This window comes from Varanus komodoensis, unplaced genomic scaffold (genome assembly GCF_004798865.1).
Source record: "Varanus komodoensis strain SLA01 unplaced genomic scaffold, ASM479886v1 scaffold1, whole genome shotgun sequence".
NCBI classification, from domain to species: Eukaryota; Metazoa; Chordata; class Lepidosauria; order Squamata; family Varanidae; genus Varanus; species Varanus komodoensis.
The window spans coordinates 75,392,772-75,416,400 of record NW_025335268.1 but is presented as its reverse complement, the minus strand read 5'-3'; the positions used below and the strand labels follow the sequence as shown (position 1 = coordinate 75,416,400).

At 66.0% G+C, this 23,629-nt stretch overlaps 1 protein-coding gene across 1 annotated transcript in view; it reads right to left on the bottom strand.

Annotated features, from left to right (window-relative positions):
- Window positions 1-23,629, bottom strand: part of LOC123023734 (SH3 and multiple ankyrin repeat domains protein 3-like) — an 83,488-nt gene that overhangs the window by 37,977 nt on the left and 21,882 nt on the right. Inside the window, exons 3-4 of the mRNA XM_044430691.1 lie at window positions 5,607-5,810; window positions 3,409-3,480 (exon numbers count right to left, since the gene is read on the bottom strand). Coding sequence (XP_044286626.1) covers window positions 3,409-3,480; window positions 5,607-5,810 — 276 coding nt within the window. The remainder of the gene's footprint in view (window positions 1-3,408; window positions 3,481-5,606; window positions 5,811-23,629) is intronic.

The following is a 23,629-nucleotide window of genomic DNA, read 5'->3' as shown; positions in this document are numbered from 1 at the left end:
GTGCGCTTCTGCGCAAGCCGGCTTAAGCAGCAACCAAGCGGACGCCTCATTGATTGCCACCGAGAGCTGCCAGGTAATCGATTTCCTGATGCACAAAGACAGAGAGGTCTTCAGCTGCCACCTCAGCAGGAAGGACCCAGGAAGAAAGAGGGAGGGGGAGAGGTGGGGAGGGGGTGGTTCTGGACCCGACTTCCGGGCACGTCATGGTCCAGCTGCTCCCAGCCTGGGATCAGCCGGCTGGGAATTCTGCGGGGGCGTCGTCACATAGAAGCAGAGCGAGCCAGAAGGGGACCTCGGGCCATCTAGTCTGACCCGGGCTCCAGCCTGCTGGGAGGTGCCAGGTTGGGGGAGGCCGGCGTGCGCCTTCCACTCAGGCAGCAGCGAGTCCAGCGACCGCTTCCAGTGCCCGGTGCAAGCTGCGGGGACATGTGCACGCAACCCGCAACCTTCATGTGGAACAGCTGAATCAGCAGGATGAGAGGGCACAGTCCTGCAGGGGACGGGGCTGGCCGGAGCCGCGCTGGGGCGCCAAGGCTGAGGCGAGGCAGCCCCTCCCTCCCGCGCGCCAGCAAGCCGCCTGGCACCCCCTGCCCACGTCGGGCGGACAGGCCGGAGCCGTGCAGGACGGCCGGAGCCTGCCCAGCGTGGCCCGGCCCGTTGCAACCCCTCCGCTCCGCCACCCAGACAGGCACGCCCCACGGCCACCAGCACCAGAGGCAGGCCTCCCCTGCCCCCCAGGCGCGTTCACGCCCCCCCCCCCCCCGCGCACACGTGCTATCGGTGCAGAGCTCAAAAGGAGCCCTGCCGCAGGACGCAGAATAGGGGCAAGAAAGTACTTGCAGAAGAGGGGAGGGGCTTGACTGCAAGGGATCCGGACCCCCCCCACTTGGCCCAGAGCGAGGTCTGCCGGCAGCAAAAGCAGAGCCCGGCGCGGATCGTCGGCGGAACGGAGCCAGGCGGCGGGAGGCCGGAGTCAGGGGGCACGGGGAGGGGGTACCTTGCTCCTCGCTCCGGGCCTGCTGAGCCGGGCGGCTGGCTGCCGCGTCCTTCCCAGAGAGGCTCCCATCCTGCGTCCCACCCTGCCTGGCCGCGCCGCCTCCGCCCCGGCTCATCCCGGCACGGGCTTCCGGCGGGACGCGGCTCCAGCCAGGCACACGCCCGGCCACGCCGCCACGCACGGTCTTCTGCCTCCGGTGCCGAGGGACAGGCCCCACCGAGGGCCGCCTTGAGCCGAGCCGGCCCTTCTCCAGCAAGCAGCAGGGTGGGCGGCTGGGTCCCCCCCCCCCCCGCACCCCCGTCTCTGGGGCAGCTGTCCAGGGCGGGCCTCTTTGGCCCTGTGCCAGAATGAAGGGAGCATATGCTCCCACCTGCCGGAGCGCCCCCTCCCTGAAACCCGACACCCCCACAGAGGGAGAGGCCCACCCACCGCATGCAGCCCCCCCCCTCGCTGCAGCCTTCCTGGGCCGGCCAGCCGCTCGGGGCAACGACCAGCCGCTTCCCCGTCGAGGGCGACGCCTGACCGCCTGCGCAGGGGGCTTCGGACAAGCGCAGGCCCAGGAGGGCTCCAACGGGCCCCGCGGCCCCCGCTCCTGCCACGGGGTCGTGGCGGTCCGCACAGCCACGTCCGGGTGCCCTGCCCCCATAATGGAGCAGGGGCCACGCACAGCTTTGGGGCCGGGTGGGGGGCAGGACCGTAATGCTGGGCGGGGCAGCCCACAAGCACCGCTGGAGGGAGCCCAGGTGTGGCCTCGCCAGCCGCACACCCACGTGGCCAGCAATCGTGGGAGGGGCTCGCTGCCCCCCCCCCGGCTGGCTTGCAGTGGGCTGCCTTGAAGGCAGGGAAAGCGGGGCGGCGGCAGGGGGCAGAGGGGCCCTGGGGCCTTGGGTGCGGCGCCACGGGGCATCTGGCCGGGCCGTCGGCCGGCGCCGCCCCGAGGAATCCAAGGCGACCGAAGGCCTGGCAGCACAGCGGCCCTCGGGGCCCCTCTTGTGCCGGCCGCGGAGCGACCCAGCTGGACGGACGGACGGCTGGCAGGGAGGGCGGGCTGTGTTTCGCGACCGCAGCCCCCCGAAGCCGCAGGGCTGCTCCCCCTCCCCGCACACACGAGAGGAGGCCAGGCAGGGATCCGGCTCCGCTGCTCCCGGTGAGGAGGAGGAGGCGGGTCCTTGTGAAGACTCGCCCCCATTCTTCCTTCGCAGTACAAAAGGAAAGCTGCCTGCAGCCCAGCCGATGCCGGAGGGTCTCTGCCTTCTGGAGCAGCCGCGGGGGAGGGGGGGCGGCTGGCAGCCCCCAGCCTTTGCCCTGCGGAAGAACGGGGCCAAGATCCCGGGAGCGCTGAGGTCCCGGGGCACTCGGGCGGCGCAGCGCACACCCCCTGCCATCCCGCCGAGCTGCAGAGGGGCCCCCGCTGGCGAGGGGCCGCTGCATGGGCGCCACCGGGGGGCAAAAGGGTCCGGTGGCAGCCCCCCCGCGGGCCTCTGGCGTGGGCAGTGATGTCCCGGAGAGGCGCGTCCTCCTGGAAAGCAGACACAGCAAAGCGACGTGGGCCACCCGGCCACGCGGCGAGGAGGAGACGCGAGGCCCGCGGACCATGGCTCCTCCTCTCTCGGAGGCCAGACCCCCCAGGGCATCCCATGGAGCTGCCGGGAAGGGGGTGCTCCACGGCGCAAAGCACGGGCTCTGCTCAGCGGGGGCTCCAGGCTAGCAAGCTCTGCAAGGGCTCAGGGCGGGTGGCCAGTGCTGGGCTCTGCCTGCCTGCCCGCCTGCCTGCCCCGGTCCCGGCGGGGGCGGTCGGCCTCCGGGCACCGGTCGCGGGGCTCAGGAGCGGCAGGGGGCGCGGGTGCTCGGCCCCCCCGCGTGCGCTCCCCCAGGCGGCTCCTGTCCCCGCGTGACGCCCGCCTGGCAGAGGGGGAGGGCAGCCCTCCCCTCGCCTGCATCTCATGGCACACGGAGGGGCAGGCGCACTCTTCCCACAGGTCGACATGTTACTCACATGGTTTGGGTGGTTGAAACGGTTTTAAATTGGGCGTGTTCTAATTTTATGATTATCTTCTTGCACTGGCGTGTTGTTATTCCTTGTTCTACGGTGGGCATGGCACGAGCGGAGCCAGCCAGGGTCCGACTACATGGCCCTGGAGGCCCCTTCTGACCCTCGCTTTCCATGTTCGTATTAGCGCACCTGCATGAGCACTGAACTGCCCTAGCCACGGCGAACTGCTCAGAAAGGTACGGAAATGAATGAAGAGCATGACAGTAGCGGCGCCAGTGCGAAGAAGGGCAAGGGCCAGGCGCCCCCGGGCAGGAGCTGGGGCGCGATGCTGCGGGCTCTCCGTGCTTCCAAATGCTCCCGCGGACGGACGGACGGACGGAGGGAGGGAGGAGGCGAGCCGGGCGCCTCGCCAGCTTACCTTGGTGTGCAGCTTGGCAAACTGCTTGTCGTCCAGCAGGCTCTGGGTGTAAACGCGCCTCTTGTAGCGGAACTGGAGGAGAGAAGGGAAGGGTCAAGTGCAGCCGCGCCCACGGCCCCCAGAGCCTGGCCCCCCATGCCCGCCCGGCCTGCTCAGCTGCATCGGTCGATCCCCGTGGATCGATCTCCAGGTCGCCCTTTCCCCCCGTCCTGGAGAGCAGGAGAGCAGCTCCAGGGCCCGGTGCCACGCGGCCACAAGAGAAAATGCCCTGGCGAAGATCAGGCGGCACCCATTCGGACGGCGAAATGGCCCCCGCTGGCCCAGCCTCGCCCGGCAAAGCCCCAGAGGGGTCGTGGCTGCTGCTCGCGGGTTCTCGGGCCTCGGTGAATCACCAGTGGGAAGGAGGCCCGGGATCTGCACTCACTCCGGGCAGGCGTGTCCACGGGGCAGATCCGTCCACACTGGGGGCGGCGGCAGGAGGTGTTCGGGGGCAAGCGCGGGGCAGGGGCATCTCTCGGGGATGTTGGCAGAGGCCAAAGCTGGGCTCACAGGGACCGAGCATTGGCCCCCCCCAGACCAGCCTTCCAGATGAGTCTGGCTGCAACTCCCATCATTCCCAGCCAGCGCGAGGCAGGCTGGTCTAGATGGGACATACCTGGGACTCCCATGCAGTGTAACCACTCTCTAGCTTCCTGGGAACACAGCCTCTGGGGAACAAACAAGCTCCTAGTCCTCAGCACACTGGCAGGCAGAGCCCAGGAAAGGCCCAGGGGCGGCTGTGCTCCGCACACGAACCGATCCGTTCAGCCGCACTCACCTCCCTAAATTTAGCCCCTGGGGAATCACGGCCTGCAACAGCACGGCCGCAGAGCTGCACCAGGCCGGGGCGCTCAGCGACGGCATTGCAGCACGGGCTGCCACACGGCAACGCGACCAGGCGGCGCTGCGTGGCGGTTCACCCGGGGATCCGGAAGGGATGCGGCTACGGGATCCCCCAAGCGCGCATCGTGGCACGCACGTCCCCCCCCCCCCCCCGCCCCGCCAGCGCCTTCTGAGCTCATTAGGGAGCATCCGGCTGGGGACGGAGCGCGAGGGGGACGTGGCCCCAGGGGCACATGCCTCTGATTATGTTCCTATCCCGCCATTCCCCTCTGGCAAGGGAGCCGGGGACATCCGTGGTGCGTCCCCTCGCCATTATGTCCGTGCGACAACCCTGTGGGGTAGGTGAGGCCAAGAGCCTGCAACTGCCAAAGCGCCCCGCGGAGCTGCACGGAGTGGGGGGCAAGGAGCCGCGTCTCCCGGGCCCCAGGCCGCCCCCCCAGCCCTGCGCCACGCGGGCTCGGGCACACGCCGGCCACGCGGTGCGCCTGCCAGGACCCCCCGGGGCGTCTCTTGGGAGCCGAGTGCCCCTGTCCAGGGGCCAAAGCGCCCCCGGGCGTCCCTGGCACTGGAGGGCCAGTGAGACCAGCCGAGGGAGTGGCCGCAGGGCCCCACTGCAAGACTGCACCAGCGCGCCTCCTCTCGCCGGTCCCCCCGGCAGCGCCCAAGACGCCCGCCGCTGCTCCAAGGAGACAGCGCGCCCTCTCTCGGCTCCGGACTGGGACGCGACTGCCGCCCGCCCCCTTGGCACCCCGGGCATTTCCCCACAGCCTCCTGGCGGGCGCTTCCTGCCGGCCTGTGCGAGCTGCCCCACACGGCCTCCTTCACTGCCAGGCTCCCCTCTCCTCTCCCCACAGGCCGGCTGCTTCCTCAGCCCCTGGACAGCCTCGGCTCCGCGCATGCGGGCAACACAACCCCCGGGCCGCGCGGCTCCCCGGACAATTCCGGCCCTCCCTGACCGGTGCCTTGCACCGGGCTGGGAAGCCTGCCGGGCGCTGAAGGGCTTGGATTTGGACCACTGTGTGTTGGTTTTGGGGGGTTTCCAATGCTTTTTACTGCCGCATCTTTTTTATTCTGCCGTGGAAGGGCTCCTGTGCTGAAAGGGGCCCAAACGCACGAAATACATAAATAAGCCCGCCAGCCTCCCGCCGGCTCAGTGCTCTTGGCCTGCTGAGGCCGCCGAGAGGGGCTGCTCCCAAAGCGAGCCCCAGCAGCCAGAAGCCCTGCTGCGGGGTGGCCGCCCGAGCCGCTCCGGAGCCCGAGGTGGACCGCGGGTCCACGCGCACCGAGAAGCGTGGGACGGGGCAGCAGGCGGGTACCTCCAGGTACGGCACCGGCGTCTCCGGGTTCAGGGGGTACTCCCGCAGCAGCCGCTCTTCGTCCAGGAACTTCCCAGCCCTGCCGTTGAAGGCCGGCTGGAAGAGGCCGTAGTTCAGCACGTCCTTCAGGCTGTGGTTCAAGGTGCAGAGGATGCGCTGCTTGGAGGCCCAGACGGGCACATCGGGGTTCAGCCGCAGACACTTCTGTGGAGGCAGAGCGACACGCGCGGTGAGAGGCAGGCAGGCGGGCAGGCAGGCCCGAGTGGGAGGCAGGCCAGAGCGCCCCTCCGCCGCCCCACGCCGACACCCGTGCTCGCCATGCAGGCCTCCGGACGTGGCGCACGCTGGCCGCGGCCGAGGCCTCCAGCTGCCCCCGGGGTCCGGGCCGGCCGACTGGGGGAGGAGTGCGGCTCCCCGGGCTGCGAGGAGAAGCGGGCTCGGGGTGGGGAACGGGGCAGGCTTGGCCGGCGCACACGATCCGGGGGCAGGCACGGGGCCCAGCCGCCGCCTCCCCCAGTCGGGAGGGAAGGACCAGAGGGTGGGCCACCCGGGCGCCGCAGCGTGGGGCGGGGAGCCAGGAAGTCCATCGCCATTGGGCCCCTCCTCACCTGCCACTGTGTCAGTATCAGAATTTAAGTCCTGCCCTTCCACAAAGCATCGCTCAGTGCAGAAAGGACCCTAAAATAAACCCTTGAAGAATGTCGAAGCAGCCGAGCTCCCTCAACGCCTGCTGGAAGGAAGCTCCCCGCTGTCCAGCCAAACGCCAGTGGCAAAGGAACTGGGCAGCGCCTCCGGGGGTCCCCAGTGACCCCCCCCCATGTGTCAGGGCAGCCATTTAAAAGGCAGCTGACCGAGCAGCCCCCCGGGCACTGCACGGCCCGGTCCCGGTCCCGGTCCCTGCGGGGCCTCCCCTCCACCCTCGGGGGTTCCTCTGGGACAAAGTCTTTCTCTGGTCGTGTCCTCTTGCGACACGGCCCACGAACAGGGTGAGCGTTGTGGTGTGCTGAGGCACATGGGGCCCGGGGCTGAGCAAGGAGCACCGGACCTTCTCCAGCCTGTCCAGAGCTGCTGGGCTGGGGAGGGCAGGCGCCTGCCACGTGTGCTGGAACGCGGCCTCGGAGCCCACCGGCGGCCTTCCTCAGCGCAGGCCGGGCGTGGCGTGGCGTGGCGGGCTCCGCCGAGCATCGCAGCTTCCTGAGCCCCCCCCACCCCCCCGGCCGGGCCCACTGACTGCAGCCGCTGCATCGCAGGCTGGCGGTGCCGTTGCTGCAGACACAGTGTAACTCGGTGTCCCGCAGCAGCAGGGGGTGGACCTGATGGCCTTCGTGGCCCCTTCCAACCCTGCTATTCTAAAGCGACACACTGTGCCCTCCCCCCCAGCCCCCCAAGTAGGCGGAAAGCGATGCTGGTCAGGACCCCCTCTCGGGTTTTGGGGAGCAAGGTGCACGGGGAGAGAGAGGACGCGCGGAGGCCGGGCAGGCTGGGAAGCGGTGCCCTTCTGTGGCTTGATGGTCACGCCGAAAGGACAAGGGAGGCGGAAAGGGAAAGAGCGGGGACAGTCCGGAGCTGCTGCTAGAAACCAAGAACAGCGACGACCGCGTCAAAATGCTCCGAACTGAGAACCGCAATGAATAATGCAGAGGCCGGCGCGCTGGTGGAACTGATGGCATCCGTAACACGTTCGTTGAGAGGCTTATTCTTCATGCCGCTGGCCCGAAATCCGGGGGAATTGCCCCGGAGCACAAGTCCCACCCTGACAAGGGGCAGCGTCGGCTTGGCTTGCCGTGTGCCCTGTGCCCCCCCGGATCCCGAGAGGCTGCCCGCACCCCGAGCCCGAGAGCTTGCCAAGAGGACGCCCGCCAGGGCCTGGCACCCTGCACCTCCGGCCGGGGCTCCTCGCGCCCCTCCACCCCCTCCTCCACGCTGCCCATCAGGGGCCGCCTGCCCGGTGGGGGGACGTGCCCCGCTGTGGCTGCAAAGGCTGCTTGGCAGGGGAGGGGCCCACCTGGCCACGTCCCCTGTGCCCGCCCCTCCAGGCGGCCTGCGGCTGGGGGTCCGTTCGGGCCACGGCCATGGAGCCCCTGCGCGACCGGGGTGCCTGCGGAGGCCCGGCAAGAGCCTGGGCTGGGTCCATCGGGCGCGGCAGGCGCTTTGTCGCGGCTCCCGCCCCGTCCCACGCTGTGGCCTGTCCCCGGCACGGGGCGGTCTGTCAACGCCGCCAAAGGACCCCCCGCCGTGGGCCTGCCCCGCCTCCTAAGGCCATCTTGGCCACGTCTCGCGGAAGCGCATTCCGGACGCTTCACCGTCGCACAAGGACGCGCTCCGTCTTGCCCCAGGCGTCTTGCCAGCCCCCAGGTGCCGGCGCCACTTTGAGGCCTTCTCCAGCCCCACGGAGGAGGCCGGGCGGGCAGGACGCGGGGAGCGGCCGCCTCGATGGGATGCGCACCCGGGCGGACACGCCGCTTCAGCAGGCACCCGAGTCCTGACATTTGCAAGTGTGCGCTGGCATTTTGGCGGCTGCCCACCCGAAGCACGGAAATGATCGGCTCAGCCGAGCGACGGGGGAAGGGGGCAGCGGCTTCGCCAAAGGCATGGCACTGCCAGCCCGAGCAAGCCGGCTTGAGGCGCGGCACCGCAGACCGGGGGCCGCTCTGCCCAAGGGGGCTGCCGGGGCTGCGTGCCTTCCGGGGGCGATCCCTGGGAGAGCAGGGGCCAAGGGCGCGGGGAAGGTGGGCGGAGGACATCTCCCAGCACAGTGGGGCCCCTCCCTGGCAGGTGCCCTCAGGGCCGCCCCCACAAAGCAGGGCGAGGAGCCGACTCGGGGAGGCAGGGCCGGAAGGGCAGCGGACGGGGCCCCTCTCCTGCGGCCGGGGGAGCCAAGCCCAGGAAGGCGGCGGCGGCGGCTGCAGCGGTTGCTCCTCTCCGCCCTGCCGGCCGCTCGCCCACCTCTGCGGCTGGGCTGGGGGGCCGGGGCTGCCGCGAGCCCCTGGGGCGCGGTGGATGTGGCTGCGGGCGGAGATCTCGCGGCAGTCCGGAGCCAGCGAGACCCCAGGCTTTCAGGGGCCGCCACACAGGGCCCCTCAGGCTGGCTGGGGTGCTGGCCAGGAGGCGGGGGGGTGCATTGCAGGGTGGGGGGCGGGGGGGCTCCTGCTGGACCTGTGACCCCCCAACCCATCATGTCACCCACTTGAGTGCTCTGAGCGGACACAGCTGGAGGGAGAACGCCTGCCCAGGCCTTGACCAGGCAGCCTTCAGCAAGAAGATGCCCAGAAAGGCAGCGGCGCTGAGCACCCAGGTCCCTTGCAGCCCTGCTCCGGAACGGCTGCCCATGGAGAGGGCCTGCACCCCCCTCCTGCCCGGGACCGAGCCCTGGACTGGAGAGCGCAGCCCGTGGTGCTGAGCCTGCCTTCCGGGGTGAGCGCCCCCCACAGGCAGCTTGTGGAACGCGCACCGGTGCGGAGCCGTGGTGGCGGCTGCCCAGCCCCAGCGCGGGGGGGGGGGGTGCGAGCGGGTCCCAGGCTCCCGCTGTTCCCAGAGGGCCCCCACGGGGAAGCCCCGTCTCTCCCTGGGGGGCGAGCACAAAGGCCGGGGGCCGCCACCGAGGAAGCACCGCCCCTCCTCCCCACCAGCCAGCTGGCCCTGGCTGGCCGGGAGCAGGGCCCCAAATGCTGGCCTGCAAGGCTGGGCAGGCTGGGCAGGCGGGGGGCCGCCAGGTCATCCTGCGCCCCCGGAGCACTTGGGGCTTCAGAGCCGCGTCAGCACCTGGAACTGACCCAGCAGGCAGCAGGCAGCCGAAGCGGGTGATGCAGAACAGGAAGCCCTCTGCGTCTTGGGCTGGCTGCTCACTTACTCCATCTTTTAGGGTAGGGACGCGATATTGATAGCAGGAAAAAAACCCCACTTTGTAGGGAAGGTTGAGTGTTCTTGAGCCTCTGGAATGTATTAATAGAACAACCAAGGCCCCTGCAGTGCCTTACGACAGCGTGCTCCAGGCAGAGGTCTCCACCGCGGACTACTAGCGTTTAGAGCATACACAGAGTGTTTTCTAGATTCTGAGCCACGTGGGCCCAGCAGCTGGGCAGGGGATGACGGAATAAGGGGAGCGCAGTCCGAAGGTGAGGGGTCTGCAGGGGGGGCTCATGCAGTGGCGTTTGAGTGACACAGCGATCAGGGGGTCACTGGGGGCCTCGGCAGGCTAATGAGGGCGGCTGCGACGCTGCTCGCCTGGCCGCCTGGCCGGCTCGCGCCGATCGCCCAACCGTCGCCCCGGCAGCCCCCTGTTCCCACTTCTTAAACCGGCAGCAAAGGCCCAGCAGTGGCCTGGCTCGGAAACGGGGTGCTTCCTGCGGGAGGGGTGCAGGGCTGACTCGGGTATCGCAAAGGCTCCGATAAGCAACCCTCTTCTGCCAGGGTGTACCTGAAGGTTCCCAGCATTAGCCACGCATCATTAAAAAGAATCCCAAAGCAAAGCGGAGCTGCTCTGTTCTCTCCCACCTCCTCTCCAAGAAGCTGAACTCGAATGACGCTCTGGCCGGGCTGAAGCACCCCAGTCACGACACGCCTCCTGCCGCCCCCCGGCCACCCCCTCGCCCCCAGCGCCACTGAGCCGAGCCTCCCTTCCGCAAACTGGGGCAGCCGCATCACTGTCACAAGCGCTGAAGGCCGCGGCGGGCCGAACACCGCTCCGCATCCCGCAAAGGACGGCTTGACAGATTCAGGGCACCGGCAAGCCGAGGCGGCAGCGCCTCCTTCCCCCTCTTCCTGTTGGGGGGGGAAGAGCCGAGGGGAGCCCTTCCCCTGCTTCGCGGACAGGATCGGGAGCACGGGGAGCACGCCCCCTTTCCTGGAACAACAGCCGCTTGCTGCGGGATTTGGGACGAGGAGATGGTGCCGTTCCGGATGGGCAACGGGCCTTCGGCAGATTACAGCCCGAGCGGGACCCGGTGCCCGCAGCGTCTGCACGGGGCAGAGGCAGGCGCTCCTTAACCCGCCCCACACCAGCGTCTCGGCTGCCAGGTCCCGGGGCTGATGGCTTTCCCCAGTGCAGGGTCCGGGGCGGGGGTGCGTCTGGACTCGGAGAGCTGTCTCCTGGCCTGCCGCCCTTGGAGGCTGCTGCCCAGCTCAGGAGTGCCCCCCTTTGGGTGGGATCGGGTCCCAGCTCACTCTGCATCCGGGAAGGCGGTCAAGGCTCTTTAGAGCCACATTAAAAATGGTTGTTGCAATTTTTATCATTTTCTGAATGTTTTGCAAACTGTCTGGGTTGCCCTCAGAATCAAAACCAAGAAAGAGAGAGCAAGAGCCCTCCTCGCAGTGCAGGCACGGACAGCAGCCAGGCAGCGGAGAGCCTGTGGGAAGAGACAGCTCCTCGTGAGTAAAGGGTGCCTCCCGGACAGAGCTGTAGAATGTCATTCCCATTCACAGCCTTGAACATCAGCAGAAGTGAAATTCGTGGGGAAATTTTGCAATTTCGCGGGCTTGAAGTCCCTTCCAAAAATGTGCATCTGCTCCTTGAACCGCGTGGCCATGGAGCGAAGGAGACGCGCGTCCTGGGGAGCGGGGCCTTGGAAAAGGGCACCTCTGTCCTCTTCGGCAAAGCGCGCGGCTGCTATTTGTGGAAAAAGACGCATATGTTTGGGAGCGAAAATGAAGCAAGATGAGCACTGAGGTGGAAAACGGAGGCATGCTGAATTCAAGCTCTCCTGCACCCGAGCGACCCCTCCCCCAGCAGGGGTGCCTCCTCTACGCGGGGTGGGCCCTGTGTCCCCCCCCCCGACTCTCGGGGATTCCAGGGCATCTGCACGAGGATGAGGTGCCCCGGCCACAGCCGGTTCCGTGCACCGATTCCAGACAACCTGCTCCCCGGCCCGGCACGCTCCGGGGCAGCTTGGCCCTGCACTGGGGCCGCTGGGTTTGGCTGGGCCGGTTCAGGCTGCACCGCCCGCTGAGCTCGCCTTGGAGCCCAAGGGCCGCTCCCCGGATCTTGGTCTCCCCCGAAACAGGAAGGGCGCACAGGCCCCTTGTCTCCCTGCCACCCATGGGGCTGGCCCCGCACCAGCGCCTGCGCCAGCCCTTCCCCACGGCCCAGCGGCCTCTTCCGAGCGCTGCGCAGCACATGGCACAGACCTGCCCTCGCACCCCCTCAGTCCTTCACACTGATGTTGACGCTGTTTTATACGACCCCGTGCCAGTTTCCTCTCGAAAGGCTTTGGAGGTGCCTGCAAAGATCAAACGCATATGCTCCAGAAGTATGACGACGCGGATGTATGAAGCGGTGTCAGAGAGCAGCACCCACAGCATCGGGGAAAGAAACCGGGCAGCTGGAAGGAGTCCAGACCAAAGGCCTGGCGAGGCCCCCATCTGTTGCCCCCTGCAACGACCCACAGGCCCCTTCCCCCCACCCGCTGAGTCACCCTTCCCCAGTGGCTGCGGCCCTCCCCCTCGACAAGAAAGCTGCCCCCCCAGGGGGCTCGACTGACCCACGTTTCCCGGCCCGGCCGGGCTCAGCAAACACCCCCCGAGCCACTCAGCAAGCCCACCGGAGCGACGGGGGCAGGCAGGTGTGCAGGGAGCCCGACCTCAGGGGCCAGGGATGTGGGGGGAACCCCGTGGCCTGGGGGCTGAGCGTCAACAGCATGAGTTCCTCCACACAGCGGGGGGGGGGGCACCCGGCTCTTCCTCCCCTATTCGCAGTAACCACGAAACAAGTGGCAGCGCATCAGGACGAGTGGCTACGCACGAGCCGCACCCTCCCGCCAGCGAAGCGCGTGGTCTTCCAGGCGGCTCGGCAGTGCAAGAGCAGCGCAAGAGACCCCGCGAGCCGGAGGCGGCCGGGGCTTTCCCATGTGCTACGCCGGGCGCCACGCATGCGAGTGCCGGCCAGCCGGGCGGAGCGTGCAGGGCCGCGTGTCCCGGCATGAACTCCCGGCGAGCGAGGCCGCTTCTCCGAAGCCTTGGGACCCAAAGGGGGGCCGCGAGGAGGGTGCAGGGGGCCTCTGGGGGCCTGGAGCACTGCCCCCCTGCTGGAGGGCAGCTCCTCCACTGAGAACGAACAGGAGAGGCGGGCATCACACCGAGGACAAGGGAAGTGCCCCGAAGACAGCCATTCCCCGGGATGCCCTGCCTGCCATGGGGGCAGCAGGCCTGCGACGGGGTGCCTGGGTCCGGAGGCTCCCGGCCATCCGCCTCTGCGGCGGGCAGTGCTGCCTGGGGCCAACGCGGGGGGCATCACGCGCCGCCCCACTGGCTGTGCAAGGAGTGGCAGAGCCGCTCCTCACGCGAACCCAGGGCGACACCGCAGGAGCCGGAAGCAGCTGGCTGGGGCGAAATCGCCCGCAGGGGAGGGAGAGGCGAACGGTGCGGGCACCCAAGAGGCGGGGAGGGAAGGGCCCAGGAGCAGCCACGGGGTAAGGAGGCCGGCCAGAGGGGCCCAGGAGCCCTTGCAGGGGCGGCCAGCACGGGAGCCGGGCCAGCGGGGAGAGGCGTGTCGCGGCAGAGACGCTTGGCACGGTCGGCACCACGGAGAGAAGGGGCTGGGCATGGTCCTCGCAGGATGTAAGCTGCGTGGGAAGGCGTGGGAAGGGGGTACTCTGCATGTCACGGAGGCACGGAGTGGCGGGGCCGATCACCACGGCGGGGCCACCTCCTGCATGAAGCACCGTGGGTGACCGCTCCCAGCCGTCCTCGGAACACATTCTCAGCTTCCAGAGCTGGCTGCTCGGGGTGGTCCCGAGATGGCGGACGCAACGAGGGCACCTCGCAGCGATGTGTCGCTGGATGGCGCCACACGCTCCAGGCAGGACACGGAAGTCAAAGTGACTGGCGCCCCAGTGGCCATGCCCTAGACCCGCTGCTCCCGGCACCAGCCAGAGGCAGAGGGAGGCCATCCTGGGTTTGATCCTGCAGGCGCCTGGGCCTCGCCCGCTGTGCACATGTTGCCGGGCCCCCTGGACACGCCGGCCACGGTGCTACCGCACACAAAAGACACCAAGGCAGAAAACTGGCTAGCGCATCCAACCTAGCGGCATTTATTTTGGAAGGAGACATGTCAAAAGAGGAAGCTTCTCTAAAATGAGGAGCTGCTAAAAAAAGCTGAAAGGGGGAAAGAAGAGAATGAGATCCTGCCAAGACACTGGGAGTTGCACAAAGCTGCCAAAATAGAAGCTCGACGAGAAGGCCTGCCGCAGGCAAGGTCAAGGACGCTGTCAGAGAGAAACCGCAGCTTCCTTCGGAAAAGGAGCTCTTGCCCAAATGAGGAGAACAGACGCTGCGCAAGCCTGCACAGAGGAGACGGCAAGCAGTGCGAAAGAGCGTTCAACGGAGTGCATTGCTGGCCACTTCAAGGCCAACGATCAAGGATCGTTAAAGATATCAGATGCAGGAAAGCAGCTCGGGAGACTCTGGGGCAACAGCACCGTTAAAAGAGGACCGAGGGAGGATAAGGAGATTGCAGAGAAGCCGAATGAATTCTTTCTGTCTGTCTCCACAACAGGGTACGGAGCAGATAACCGCACCTGAAGCTCACGGGTTCAGGAAGGCGGCCAGCCCGCAAAGGCAGATGGCGGTGCCCGCGATGCCCATCACAACCTTGCTGACGAACTGCAACTTAATGAATTACCGGGTCCATCCTAGGGCTCCAAAAGAACTCAGACATGAAATCACTGACCATCTTTCCAAAATATTTAATCTGTCCCTTAGATCAGCCTCTGTACTGGAGGACGGCCAGTGTAACGCCCATCTTTGAAAGGGGATCTGGGAATATTATTATATTGATACCCCGCCTTTTTTCCTTTCAAGGATCTCAAGGTGGCGAACAAGATTCTCTGCCTCCTTGCAATCTTATCCTCAGAACAACAGCCCTGTGAGGTAGGCCGGGCTGACAGTCTGTGACTGGCCCAAAGTCACCCAGTGGGCTCCAGAACCCACGACTCCGGGGCACCAGCCCCGCTCTCTTAGCCACTGCGCCACACTGGCTCTCTGCAAGCCAGGAGCCTAAGATCTGCTCTGGATAAACCGATTAAAAGTGTTCCTAAAGATTAAATTAGTCAGAGTGGAGAAGGATGAGCGTGCGGAGCGTGACTCAGAGTGGCTTCTGCAGGTGAGCATGGCAACAGCACACGGGTGGGGGAGCCGCTGTACTTGGCCTTCCAAAGGGCTTTTGTCAGCGTCCCCCCAACCCCCCCCCCCCCGGCAAATGCTGCAGTCCTGGAACGAGGCGGCGGTTCCTCTGAAGGGCCGGCAGCTGCTTGAGGAACAGAAAGGAGGGAGTGGGCGTGGGTGGCCCCGTCCCCCAGCGGGGGGCCACGCTGCTCGGGGCCACCCAGGGAGGGGCTCACGCCTTCCGCCTGTTCACGAAGGATCGGCGAAGTATTTAGGGCAGTTAGAACGAAAAGGGATTCGAGGTGCTTCGGGGGACCTCTCCCGTCTGGACGGGCAGGCAGCCCAGCAGCAGGGGCCGCTCGATTTCCGCGATGCCGAGCAATGCCGGTGGAGGCAACAGGTCCCGGCTCAAGCAGGAGTGGGATCGGGACGGGGCGCTCGGGGTGGGTAGCCTCGAGGACGATGGAGCCCCAGCTGCGGCTGCTGCGAGGGAGCCCACCTCCAGGTCGCCCTGCCCTCGGCCGGTCCGCAGCGCGGCCACGCACCCAGACGGGGCGCTGGGAGCAGGAGGCGGTGCAGGAAAGGCGGCTGGACGGGTGAAGGGGCCGGAGCGGCCCGGCGGCTGGGGGGCTCGCTGCACAAGGTAGGGGTGCACCGGGCTTGGCCTGCTGTGGCGGAAGCGGCTGGCCCGGCCATTCCCCCCCCGCTTGCATCCTGCTCGATGGCAAAGGGGTCGCCCCTGAAGCCGATGGGGGAGACTGAGGGCAGGCGGGAACTGGGCGTCTTCACGCGGTGCACAGTCACACTGCGGGTCTCGTTCCACCAAATGCAGCAACGGCCCCCCGCCCAGACGGGCGAGTTCCCGCAGAGGGCAGCCTTCGGGGCTCCTGGGCGGGTGGCCAGACGCCGCTTCCGGCCTCGCTTAGGTGCGCCACTTGCTGGGGGGGGGGGGGGTGCAGCTGGTTGGGGCTTCATGTGGGAACTCAAGGCTGGACCCAGGCGGATCCAACCCGCTCTTCCGATGCTCTCAGGAAGCAGGACCGAGCTGCTCCGGCGCAAGCGTTTGCGCCCGCTGCCCATGAGCTCCCGGGGCTACTCCGGAGCAAGGCCCTCCGAAAGGCAGGCCCCAGCGCGAAATGGCTGCAGTCCCATTTTTCCTGGAGTTGAAATGTGGACAACACTCCTCCCTTTCTTTGTTTTTTATCTCACTACATATGTGAATCACGGCGTTTTGTGAATGGCAACTGCGAGGGCGGCCTCCGCTTCGCGTACTTGTTGCACGCCAGCCACCTGACAGCGCGGCCCCCTCCCCACCGCGGCCCCCTCCCACGTGTGCGTGGGGCTTCTATGCACTGGCTGCTCAAGCACTGCCTTCCGTGCCGCCCCGCACCTGGAGCCTGCCGTGAAGCGAAGGCGAGAGCAGGCGCCACGCCGTGTGGTGTGTCACGCCCTCCTGGCGCGCCCCGTGCCTTCCGGACACCAGCCCGCCCGGAGACGCAGGGGGCAAACAGCCTGGGGACGTGGGAACGAGCCAGCGGTACAATCGGAACGCGCCTGGGGAAGCCTGTCCTTTAATTCCACCAAGTCTCCTGCGATGGGAATCCTGCTTGATAAAGCAGCGGTGCCCTCCACCCATCCGTGGGGGGCGAGGGAGGAGGAGGAGGAGGAAAGGACGAAGAGGTGTCCGAGAGCAGGGAGGACTCTTCTGCGGCCCATGAGCGCTGCTCGTCTCTGCGAAGGGTCGCGGCCCAGTGGCAGAGCCCGGCTCGGCCCCTGCGGTGCCTGCTCTTGAACTGACGGGAACGTTTCCCATGGGGGGGGCTGCGCTGGGGCTGGGGGAGGCAAGCGCAGATGGACCGCAATGTGCTCCTGCCGGCTGCACCCGTTGCTCAGGGGAGGCATCGCAACAAGCCATGGTTGCCGCAGCCCCGGCTCAGAACCCGGGCCACGGTTTGGACGGGTGGGCTGTGTTGGTCCTCCTGCCCGCTGCTTTCCAGGTTCGGACGTGTCTCCGGAACGCGCGCCATGCCCGCGCGAGCACGAGCCACGCTTCCCACATCCTGTTGCCCCCCGTTTCCGATTCCGAGGGGCTGCTTCGGAATGTGTGGATGCAGACATTCGCCAAGCGAACAGCAGGCTTCCTTCGCCGTGGTTTGGCACGACGTCTCCATCAAGCCGAAGGCCACGGGGGCCTCTGTGGAGCCATCTGTGCTTTCTCGGTGCGGCATTTTGGAGTTATGCAACAGATCAAGACATGTCAGCAGTTTGTGCTGCTCGGATCTTCGCTCGCTTGTGCGCTCGCCTCTCCGCTTCTTTGCAGTTTTACCTCTGGCTGGAGGACCTCCTTCCAGAGGGACGGCTGCCGGAGGCCTTTTCTGGAAAGCCACCAGGCTGAAGGGAGCGCTGCGGCCCCGGTGCGCCTCGCCCTCGTTCTCGGCGCCAGGCCTCCGGTCAGCCCGGCCCGGGGCCAACCGCAGCGGGAAGGGCCAGAATCGTGATGGGCCATGCGGCCACGGGAGCGGACTGAGAAGCTGCGGGGCAGGGGGAGGGTGTACGTCCTCAGCCCCTCCATTCATCCAGCGCCAGTCCGTGGCTCGCCTCGCCTCAATTCGCACCAGTGCCTGCGGTTTGCCTATTTATTTATGGCTTTTATCAACCATTCAATTAGCAAAACTCTCCAAATGGAGTACAGAAAGTTAAAGCCGTCTAAAACAAATGGCACGCATACATTATATCAACAGGACAATCAACATTCATTGGAGCATAACTTCAAAAAGTACAGTAATAATAAATAGCAGTAATAATGCGCAGTACGGAAGTAAAATCAGTTCACCGAAAGCCAATGACCATATTTAACCATTAACATGTCAGGAAAATAAAAAGGGTTTGAACTGGTGCTGAATGATAGCGCGTCAGTGCCGGGCACACCTCCCTGAGGAGCTGGTTCCCCAATGGGGTGCCAAAACCGAGCAGGCCCTTCCGCTTGCAGCCCCTTCCTTACTTGGCAGGTGCTGCTTCTTTCGCATGAATGAGGAAATTATGCAAAACAACTGCTATCAAACGGGAAAGCTGAACAAACTCTTCCCAAAGTTGCACATTTTCAAACTCGTGTTAAGTTTCCCCCGCAAACGAAAGCACAGTCGATTTAAACTGCACATTTTCAGCAACATTTGCTCTCTTCACGTCCAGATTTGTGGATGCAAGTGCAGGAATCTGCAAGCACGTTAGGAGAACGTGTGCTTGCGCTCGCCTTCTTGCTCTGGATTGTGAACGGGCATTTCGAGTGATTTGTGAACGCAACTGAATTTGCGTGCAGCTCTGAATCCGCCCCGCAGGGATGGCGTGAGTGAGCATGAAGCCCTTGGCAGACCGCAGGGCTCCCAGGCACGGGAGCTTGGCTCTGGGAGGCTGCTTCTGGCCTGACTCCGGCTTGTGGGCGCTCCTCCCACACCGCACGGGGGCTCGGCTCTGGAGCTGCCGGCACGCCTTGCCGCCTCTGCGCCATCGCCGTGCGCTGAAGACGCCTGGCCCGGAGCCCAGGGCTTTGGCGCTCTTTCTGGGAGGTGGAGGGAAGGCCTGTGGCCAGCCCCCCTCCATCAAGCAGCCTCCGGGTGGGGGGGCACACCCGGAGCCCCCGTGGCGCCCTGTGCCCCTCTGCGCAGGGGTGCGGCAGGGCGACGGTGCTTGGGAGAGCGGCTCTTCTCCCAGCGTTCAGTAGGGAAGCGTTTCGGACCCCCTGGGAAAAGCAGGTGCCAGCGAATACAGACGGCGTCTTGCAAGGCCGGCCCCACAATTAATCTGACTGTGCTGCCAGGGAAGGGAAGGGAAGGGAAGGGAAGGGAAGGGAAGGGAAGGGAAGGGAAGGGAAGGGAAGAGCAGCGCTAAAAGGCAACGGGGACCGAATCCCAGCATCAAAGCACGGGAGACCCATCCTGAGGGCTGCTGCTAATGCATTCAGGGCAGAGGGAGAGAACGGGGATCATTAATACATGAGGAGGAGGTGGAATTAATGCCGAGTCCGGCTGCCGAAGTGCTTATTTAAGGCAGTCTCTTTAACAAGCTAACAAAAAGCGGAGAGTTTGGGCGATTAAGGATCTCTGGCAAAACACAGCTTAAATTAAGGCCCACTTCTGCGAAGCAATTAAACCGGCACTTTGGTCTCCCTGGAATTCAGAACTGCTCCATCTGGATACTTGGAAACGATAAATGCCCACAAAGGCACCTTCGGTGGCAGCTGGCCGAGGATCCGGGGTTCTGCTGGAACAGAACATCCAGCCGTGAGCGGGTGCCCGAGCGGCTCCTCCTCGAGAGCAAGCGAAGGCCGCCTGCAGTGCCTGGGTGCGCAGGGGGCCCGGATGGATGGCCCCAGCCCTCCGAGGGGACCCAGCGCGCAGGCTGCCCACGCTGCTCCTCGGCTTCCACGCTGCATCTCACCCGGGCAGGGCTGGCCGAGGAAGACCCAGGCACCACAGGGGCAGGGCGGGCCTTGCAAGTCCGTCGCTTCCTCGCGCCCCCCGCACGCCCCACAGCAGTGAGCAGAACAAACTCGCACAAACCGAGCAGCCCCCCGGCCGGCAAGCGGGCTCTTCTGCCGCCTCTCACGGAACCGCACTCCGGAGCAGCGGGCAGAGCGGGGACGGCAGCTGCCCGCCTGGGCCCAGCACCATGTCCGGCCGCCTCACTGCGCCCTCCTCCACCACGAGCCCAGACGAACGCAGGGGCAGCACCGTCCCGGAGGGGGCCGCTCTCAAAGCTCACCGGTGGCCAGAACCGCAGGGGGAGCAGGGGCACGGCCGGGGCGAGCCCACCCTGCCAGCCAGCGCATCCCGCAGAGGCCCTGCAGAGCCGCCAGAGGCTCTCCCACCCCACACGCCTCTTGCCAGGTGTGGGGACAGGGCACCGAGGGCGCCCAGGGTCGGGGGCTCCCTCCGGAGAAGCCGTCCCATCCAGCCCCCGCTCCAGGGGCCACCCTCTGCAGGCCTGGCCTGGCGATGTGGGCAGAGGCTGAGCTCTGCTCCTGCAAGGCGGTGCTGAGCCCTGGCTCAGGACCCTGCAGTGAAAGGGAGCCCCCACCTCCCGCGACAGGCCCTTCAGCCCCCGAACGCTCCCCTGCTGAGGACACTCCTTCCCGCCTTCGCCACAACCCGCAGGTTTCCTGCCTTGCCCAGCCCGGTCCTTGGGGGAGCGGAGAAGCTGCGCCGTCTTCCGCAGGGCAGCCGCCAGACCTCCGGGGACTCTGCCGGGTCTCCCTTTGACCTCCGTGCACCCAGGCCCACCCGCCCTTCCTCCGCGCCCTGGCCTCCTGCCCCGTCCATCCTGCTCGCCCGCATCTCAAGGCGCCCGTCTTACTCTGTGCCCTTCCTAAAACACAGCAGGCACAGGACCCCGAAGGCGTCGGGACGGGGCAGGGCAGAGCGGCAGAGCTCCTTCTCCCGGTCTGGGCCTCCGGCTCCCACCGCGGGCACAGAAGCCCCCTCTGGCTGCCAGGTGCTGCGCCCAAGGACCGCCAGGGGGAGCATCCCGCAGAGCCAGGACCCCAGGTGAGCGCTCGCGGCCAAGGGACAGAGAAACATAGAAAACAGAGCGAGTCAGAAGGGGCCTCCCGGGCCATCTAGTCTGACCTCCGGCACCAGCCGGCTCCGCTCACGACATGCCCACCATGTGGACGTCCAGCCTATCCTTGAACAAACGGGGACCCAAATCCACCGGGCGGGAGGACAGTAGGGGTGGCTTCACGCTCGGCCCCGGAGGCAGCGTCCGGCCTGGGAGATGCCCATCGGGCGCAAAAGGAGTGGTGCCTCTGCTCCTTTGGCCTCTGCACCCACGCGAACGCACCGGCACTCCCAGGAGTTGTGGGGAGACACAGAGCATGGGGCCTCCCTCAGGAGGACAATTCTCGCGAGCACCTGGCGCCCTTCCCCACTCAAGGGCAGCCCCCGGGAACGGGAGGCTGGCCGGCGGCACCAGTGACGCCACCCACGTGGCCTGCGACAAGGCGGGTCTCGCCGGAGGGTCCGTTGCCATGCGGTGAGCGTGCAAAGGCCGCGCCAGCTCCAGAGGCACGTTCCCGACACGCAGCCCCGGCTCAGAAGCGGCTGGCACGGGCCTGGAGCCCAAGCTCACCCCGCTCAGGGCACCCGGCTCCAGGGTAAGGGGTGGGCCAAAGGGTTTTTGGCCCCCACTCATTACGGTGATGCTGCAAAGATGGGTGCCACAAGAAATGCCCAGGGGCTTAGGACCCCCCCCCCCATAGGAACAGCAGCCCTCAGAGCGATTAGGAGGCGTCCCTGCGGGATGCCCAGGGCCTGGCTCGGTGCCAGGGAGGGGTCTCACCGGATTGGAGTGGGGTTCCACCAACGGCAACCCCTGCCTAACCACTCCCTGCCTCATGGGGTCACGTGGGGGCTCCGGAGGACCCCCCCCCCCACTGCAGGCTCCGGAGATTCATGATCCTCCATCCTGGGACAAGGCGGCAACCCCGCTTGCTTCCGCCAAGAGCGCCCCACGGAATCCAGCAGCTCTGCCTGCCAGGCTCGGGCTGCCTGTCCTGGCGTCTCCGCTGAAGGCTGCTCTGGGGCACATTCTCTCCCATCCAGATAAAAAACCCTTCGAGTCCAGGCACCGTCCGTCTGCAAGCACCAGACATGGGAGGCAGCATTCAGCCGAGCCCCCGTCGCACCCCGCCTGAGCATCCCCGGGTTCACCTGGCTGACCCCGCTGGAGACACAGTCCTGGGCTAGACGGACCTTCCACCTGGATGGACCCAGCGGGGCAGCGACCGCGAGGGAGGCCTTATCTCGCGCCCTGCTTAGGTCGGGATTACGGCGCTCAAGAAGGAAGCATTTGCAAACTCTCCAGTTTCAAAGAAAACAGACAAGTGTTTATAAGTGACTAACGCAAGAGAAGATTAGCCAGCGAAGCCCGGAATTACATCTCTGTTTTGCTTTTCCAACAGAAAGCAGAAGCTCTGCCAGTCATGCTTACGAGGGCGCAAAGTTTCCGCTGCAAGCAGTAAGAGGGAATTTAGGATTGTAACAGCAAGACGCGAGACTTACAAGGATTTTGAGATTTCATTCTCGGGGGTTGCTTTTTTAACCACTGGCAAGAGAGAACTAGAGCCGCTGGGGGCTCAGCTGCCGCACGGCCCGGGTGACGCATGCTGCACGCAAAGCCCGCAGAGGCCGTGTGGACAGAAGGGGACGTGCCGGGGGAGGCTCTCTCTCTCCTCGTGCCACTTGCCGCCACGGGGGAAGCTTCTCCGCGCCCCCCCCCCCGGCTTTAGTGATGCTCCTTTGCTTGGCTGAAGCCCGGCCTTGCCTGGCGCCCAGGAGCACTTCTGGAAGAGCCCTGCGGGCTGGGATGGGGACCGGGGTGCGCTAGGCTGAGGGGTGGCCACAGTGTCATGCCAGGCCAAAGCAGGGGGAGCCACGGGCCTGGCAGGGGCACCGAGCCGAGGGACCGTGCAGCCCTCCGCCTCGGGAGGCGCAAGTGCCCCCAGCCCCGCTGCTAGTCAGCATCGGCTGGAGCCGGGGGTCAGACTAGATGGCGCGTGAGGCCCCTTCTGGCTCACGCTGTTCCTGTTTCTTCAGGTCTCCAGTCAGTCTGGCAAGAAGGAGTATCGGGCTCTTGCACCCTCCCCGGGGCTCCTTTCCTGACCTGCATTGCCTCAAATTCTCCTGCCAGACCTCCAAATTCGCAGCCATTCACTTCCCCGGCTGCACATTTTGCAAGGTTTTCCAGCCACTTGTGAGGGAAGAGGTGGTGGCCACGGCAGAAGGGGTGGAAGCCTGTGTCCCCCATTTCTAGACTGGGGGGAGGCATGAGGCGGCTTTGAACGAGAGGGGGCTGCTGGTTCGCCGCCTCGGCGAGGCTGCATGCTTCAGATGGCACGCCTGCGCATTCCCGTTTTTTGAACATTGCAAAGACCTGTCCACAAATGTCTGGGACTGGAAACTGGCGGGTGTCCCTCCAAAGTGCCGTCTGGGCGTCGGGGGTGGAGGACCAGCCCCTGGTGAGGGAGGCCGGATGGCACGAGCCACGGGGGGTCCGGGCTTGTCCGCTCCCACTGCAGCCAGGCCTGGCAATCCATGAGGAATTTGCTGTCCTCGGTTCGGCCGCAGGGGCATCCGCACGGCCACGGCAACCCCGAGAGCAAGCCACGGATTGTCCGGGTGGGATGCCGCGGAAACCCAAGCTACCCTGTAGGAGGCGGTCCAGGCCTGGGCGATGGGCAAGCCATCTCAGCCAGCTGCACACAGTGGGGCATCCTGCAAAACTTGCTGGGTGAGCAAGGGAAGTTCCCACGCAACCTCGCCTGACGTGGCGCCCCACGGACGACCCACACAATGGGACTCCCGGCAAACCCCAACCCCCAGCTGAGCCCTCATTTCACTTCAGGCATCTAACCATGGCTTGCTCTCCATAAATTGAAGGTGAAAGGCTGCCCCCCGCCCCGCCCCCCGTTGCTGCCGCTCTTTCTCAAAAGGCATTTGAACAGTGGACAATTTCTCATGCTCACAAGTAATTATGAATGTAGGAAGATTCCAGAATAATTAGTGTGCAATTGACAAAATGACAAATGCTCGGTGTATCTAAATTTTCTAGGATTAAGGAGGGTTCCACAGATCACTGTTTTTAAAAGATGTCTATGTGTGCCCAAGGCTGATTAATAAATGCCACAAAACAGAATAAAACTGGATTTTTAAAGAATCCATTAAAACGGACCCCGGCAGAGAGTCTAGAAACAGAAACCAGCATGGGATGGAGCCAGCGGCCAGCGAAGGGACCCGTTCCCTAGTCTGGGGGGGGGGGGGCGGCAGGCAATCGACCCACGCGAGGAGTGGGCCGGCGGTCGCGACAACGAGGGCAGAGGCAGCAGGGTGGCTTTCTTCTCGGATCTGCCCGTCTCGACCGAGGGCCAAGCGTGG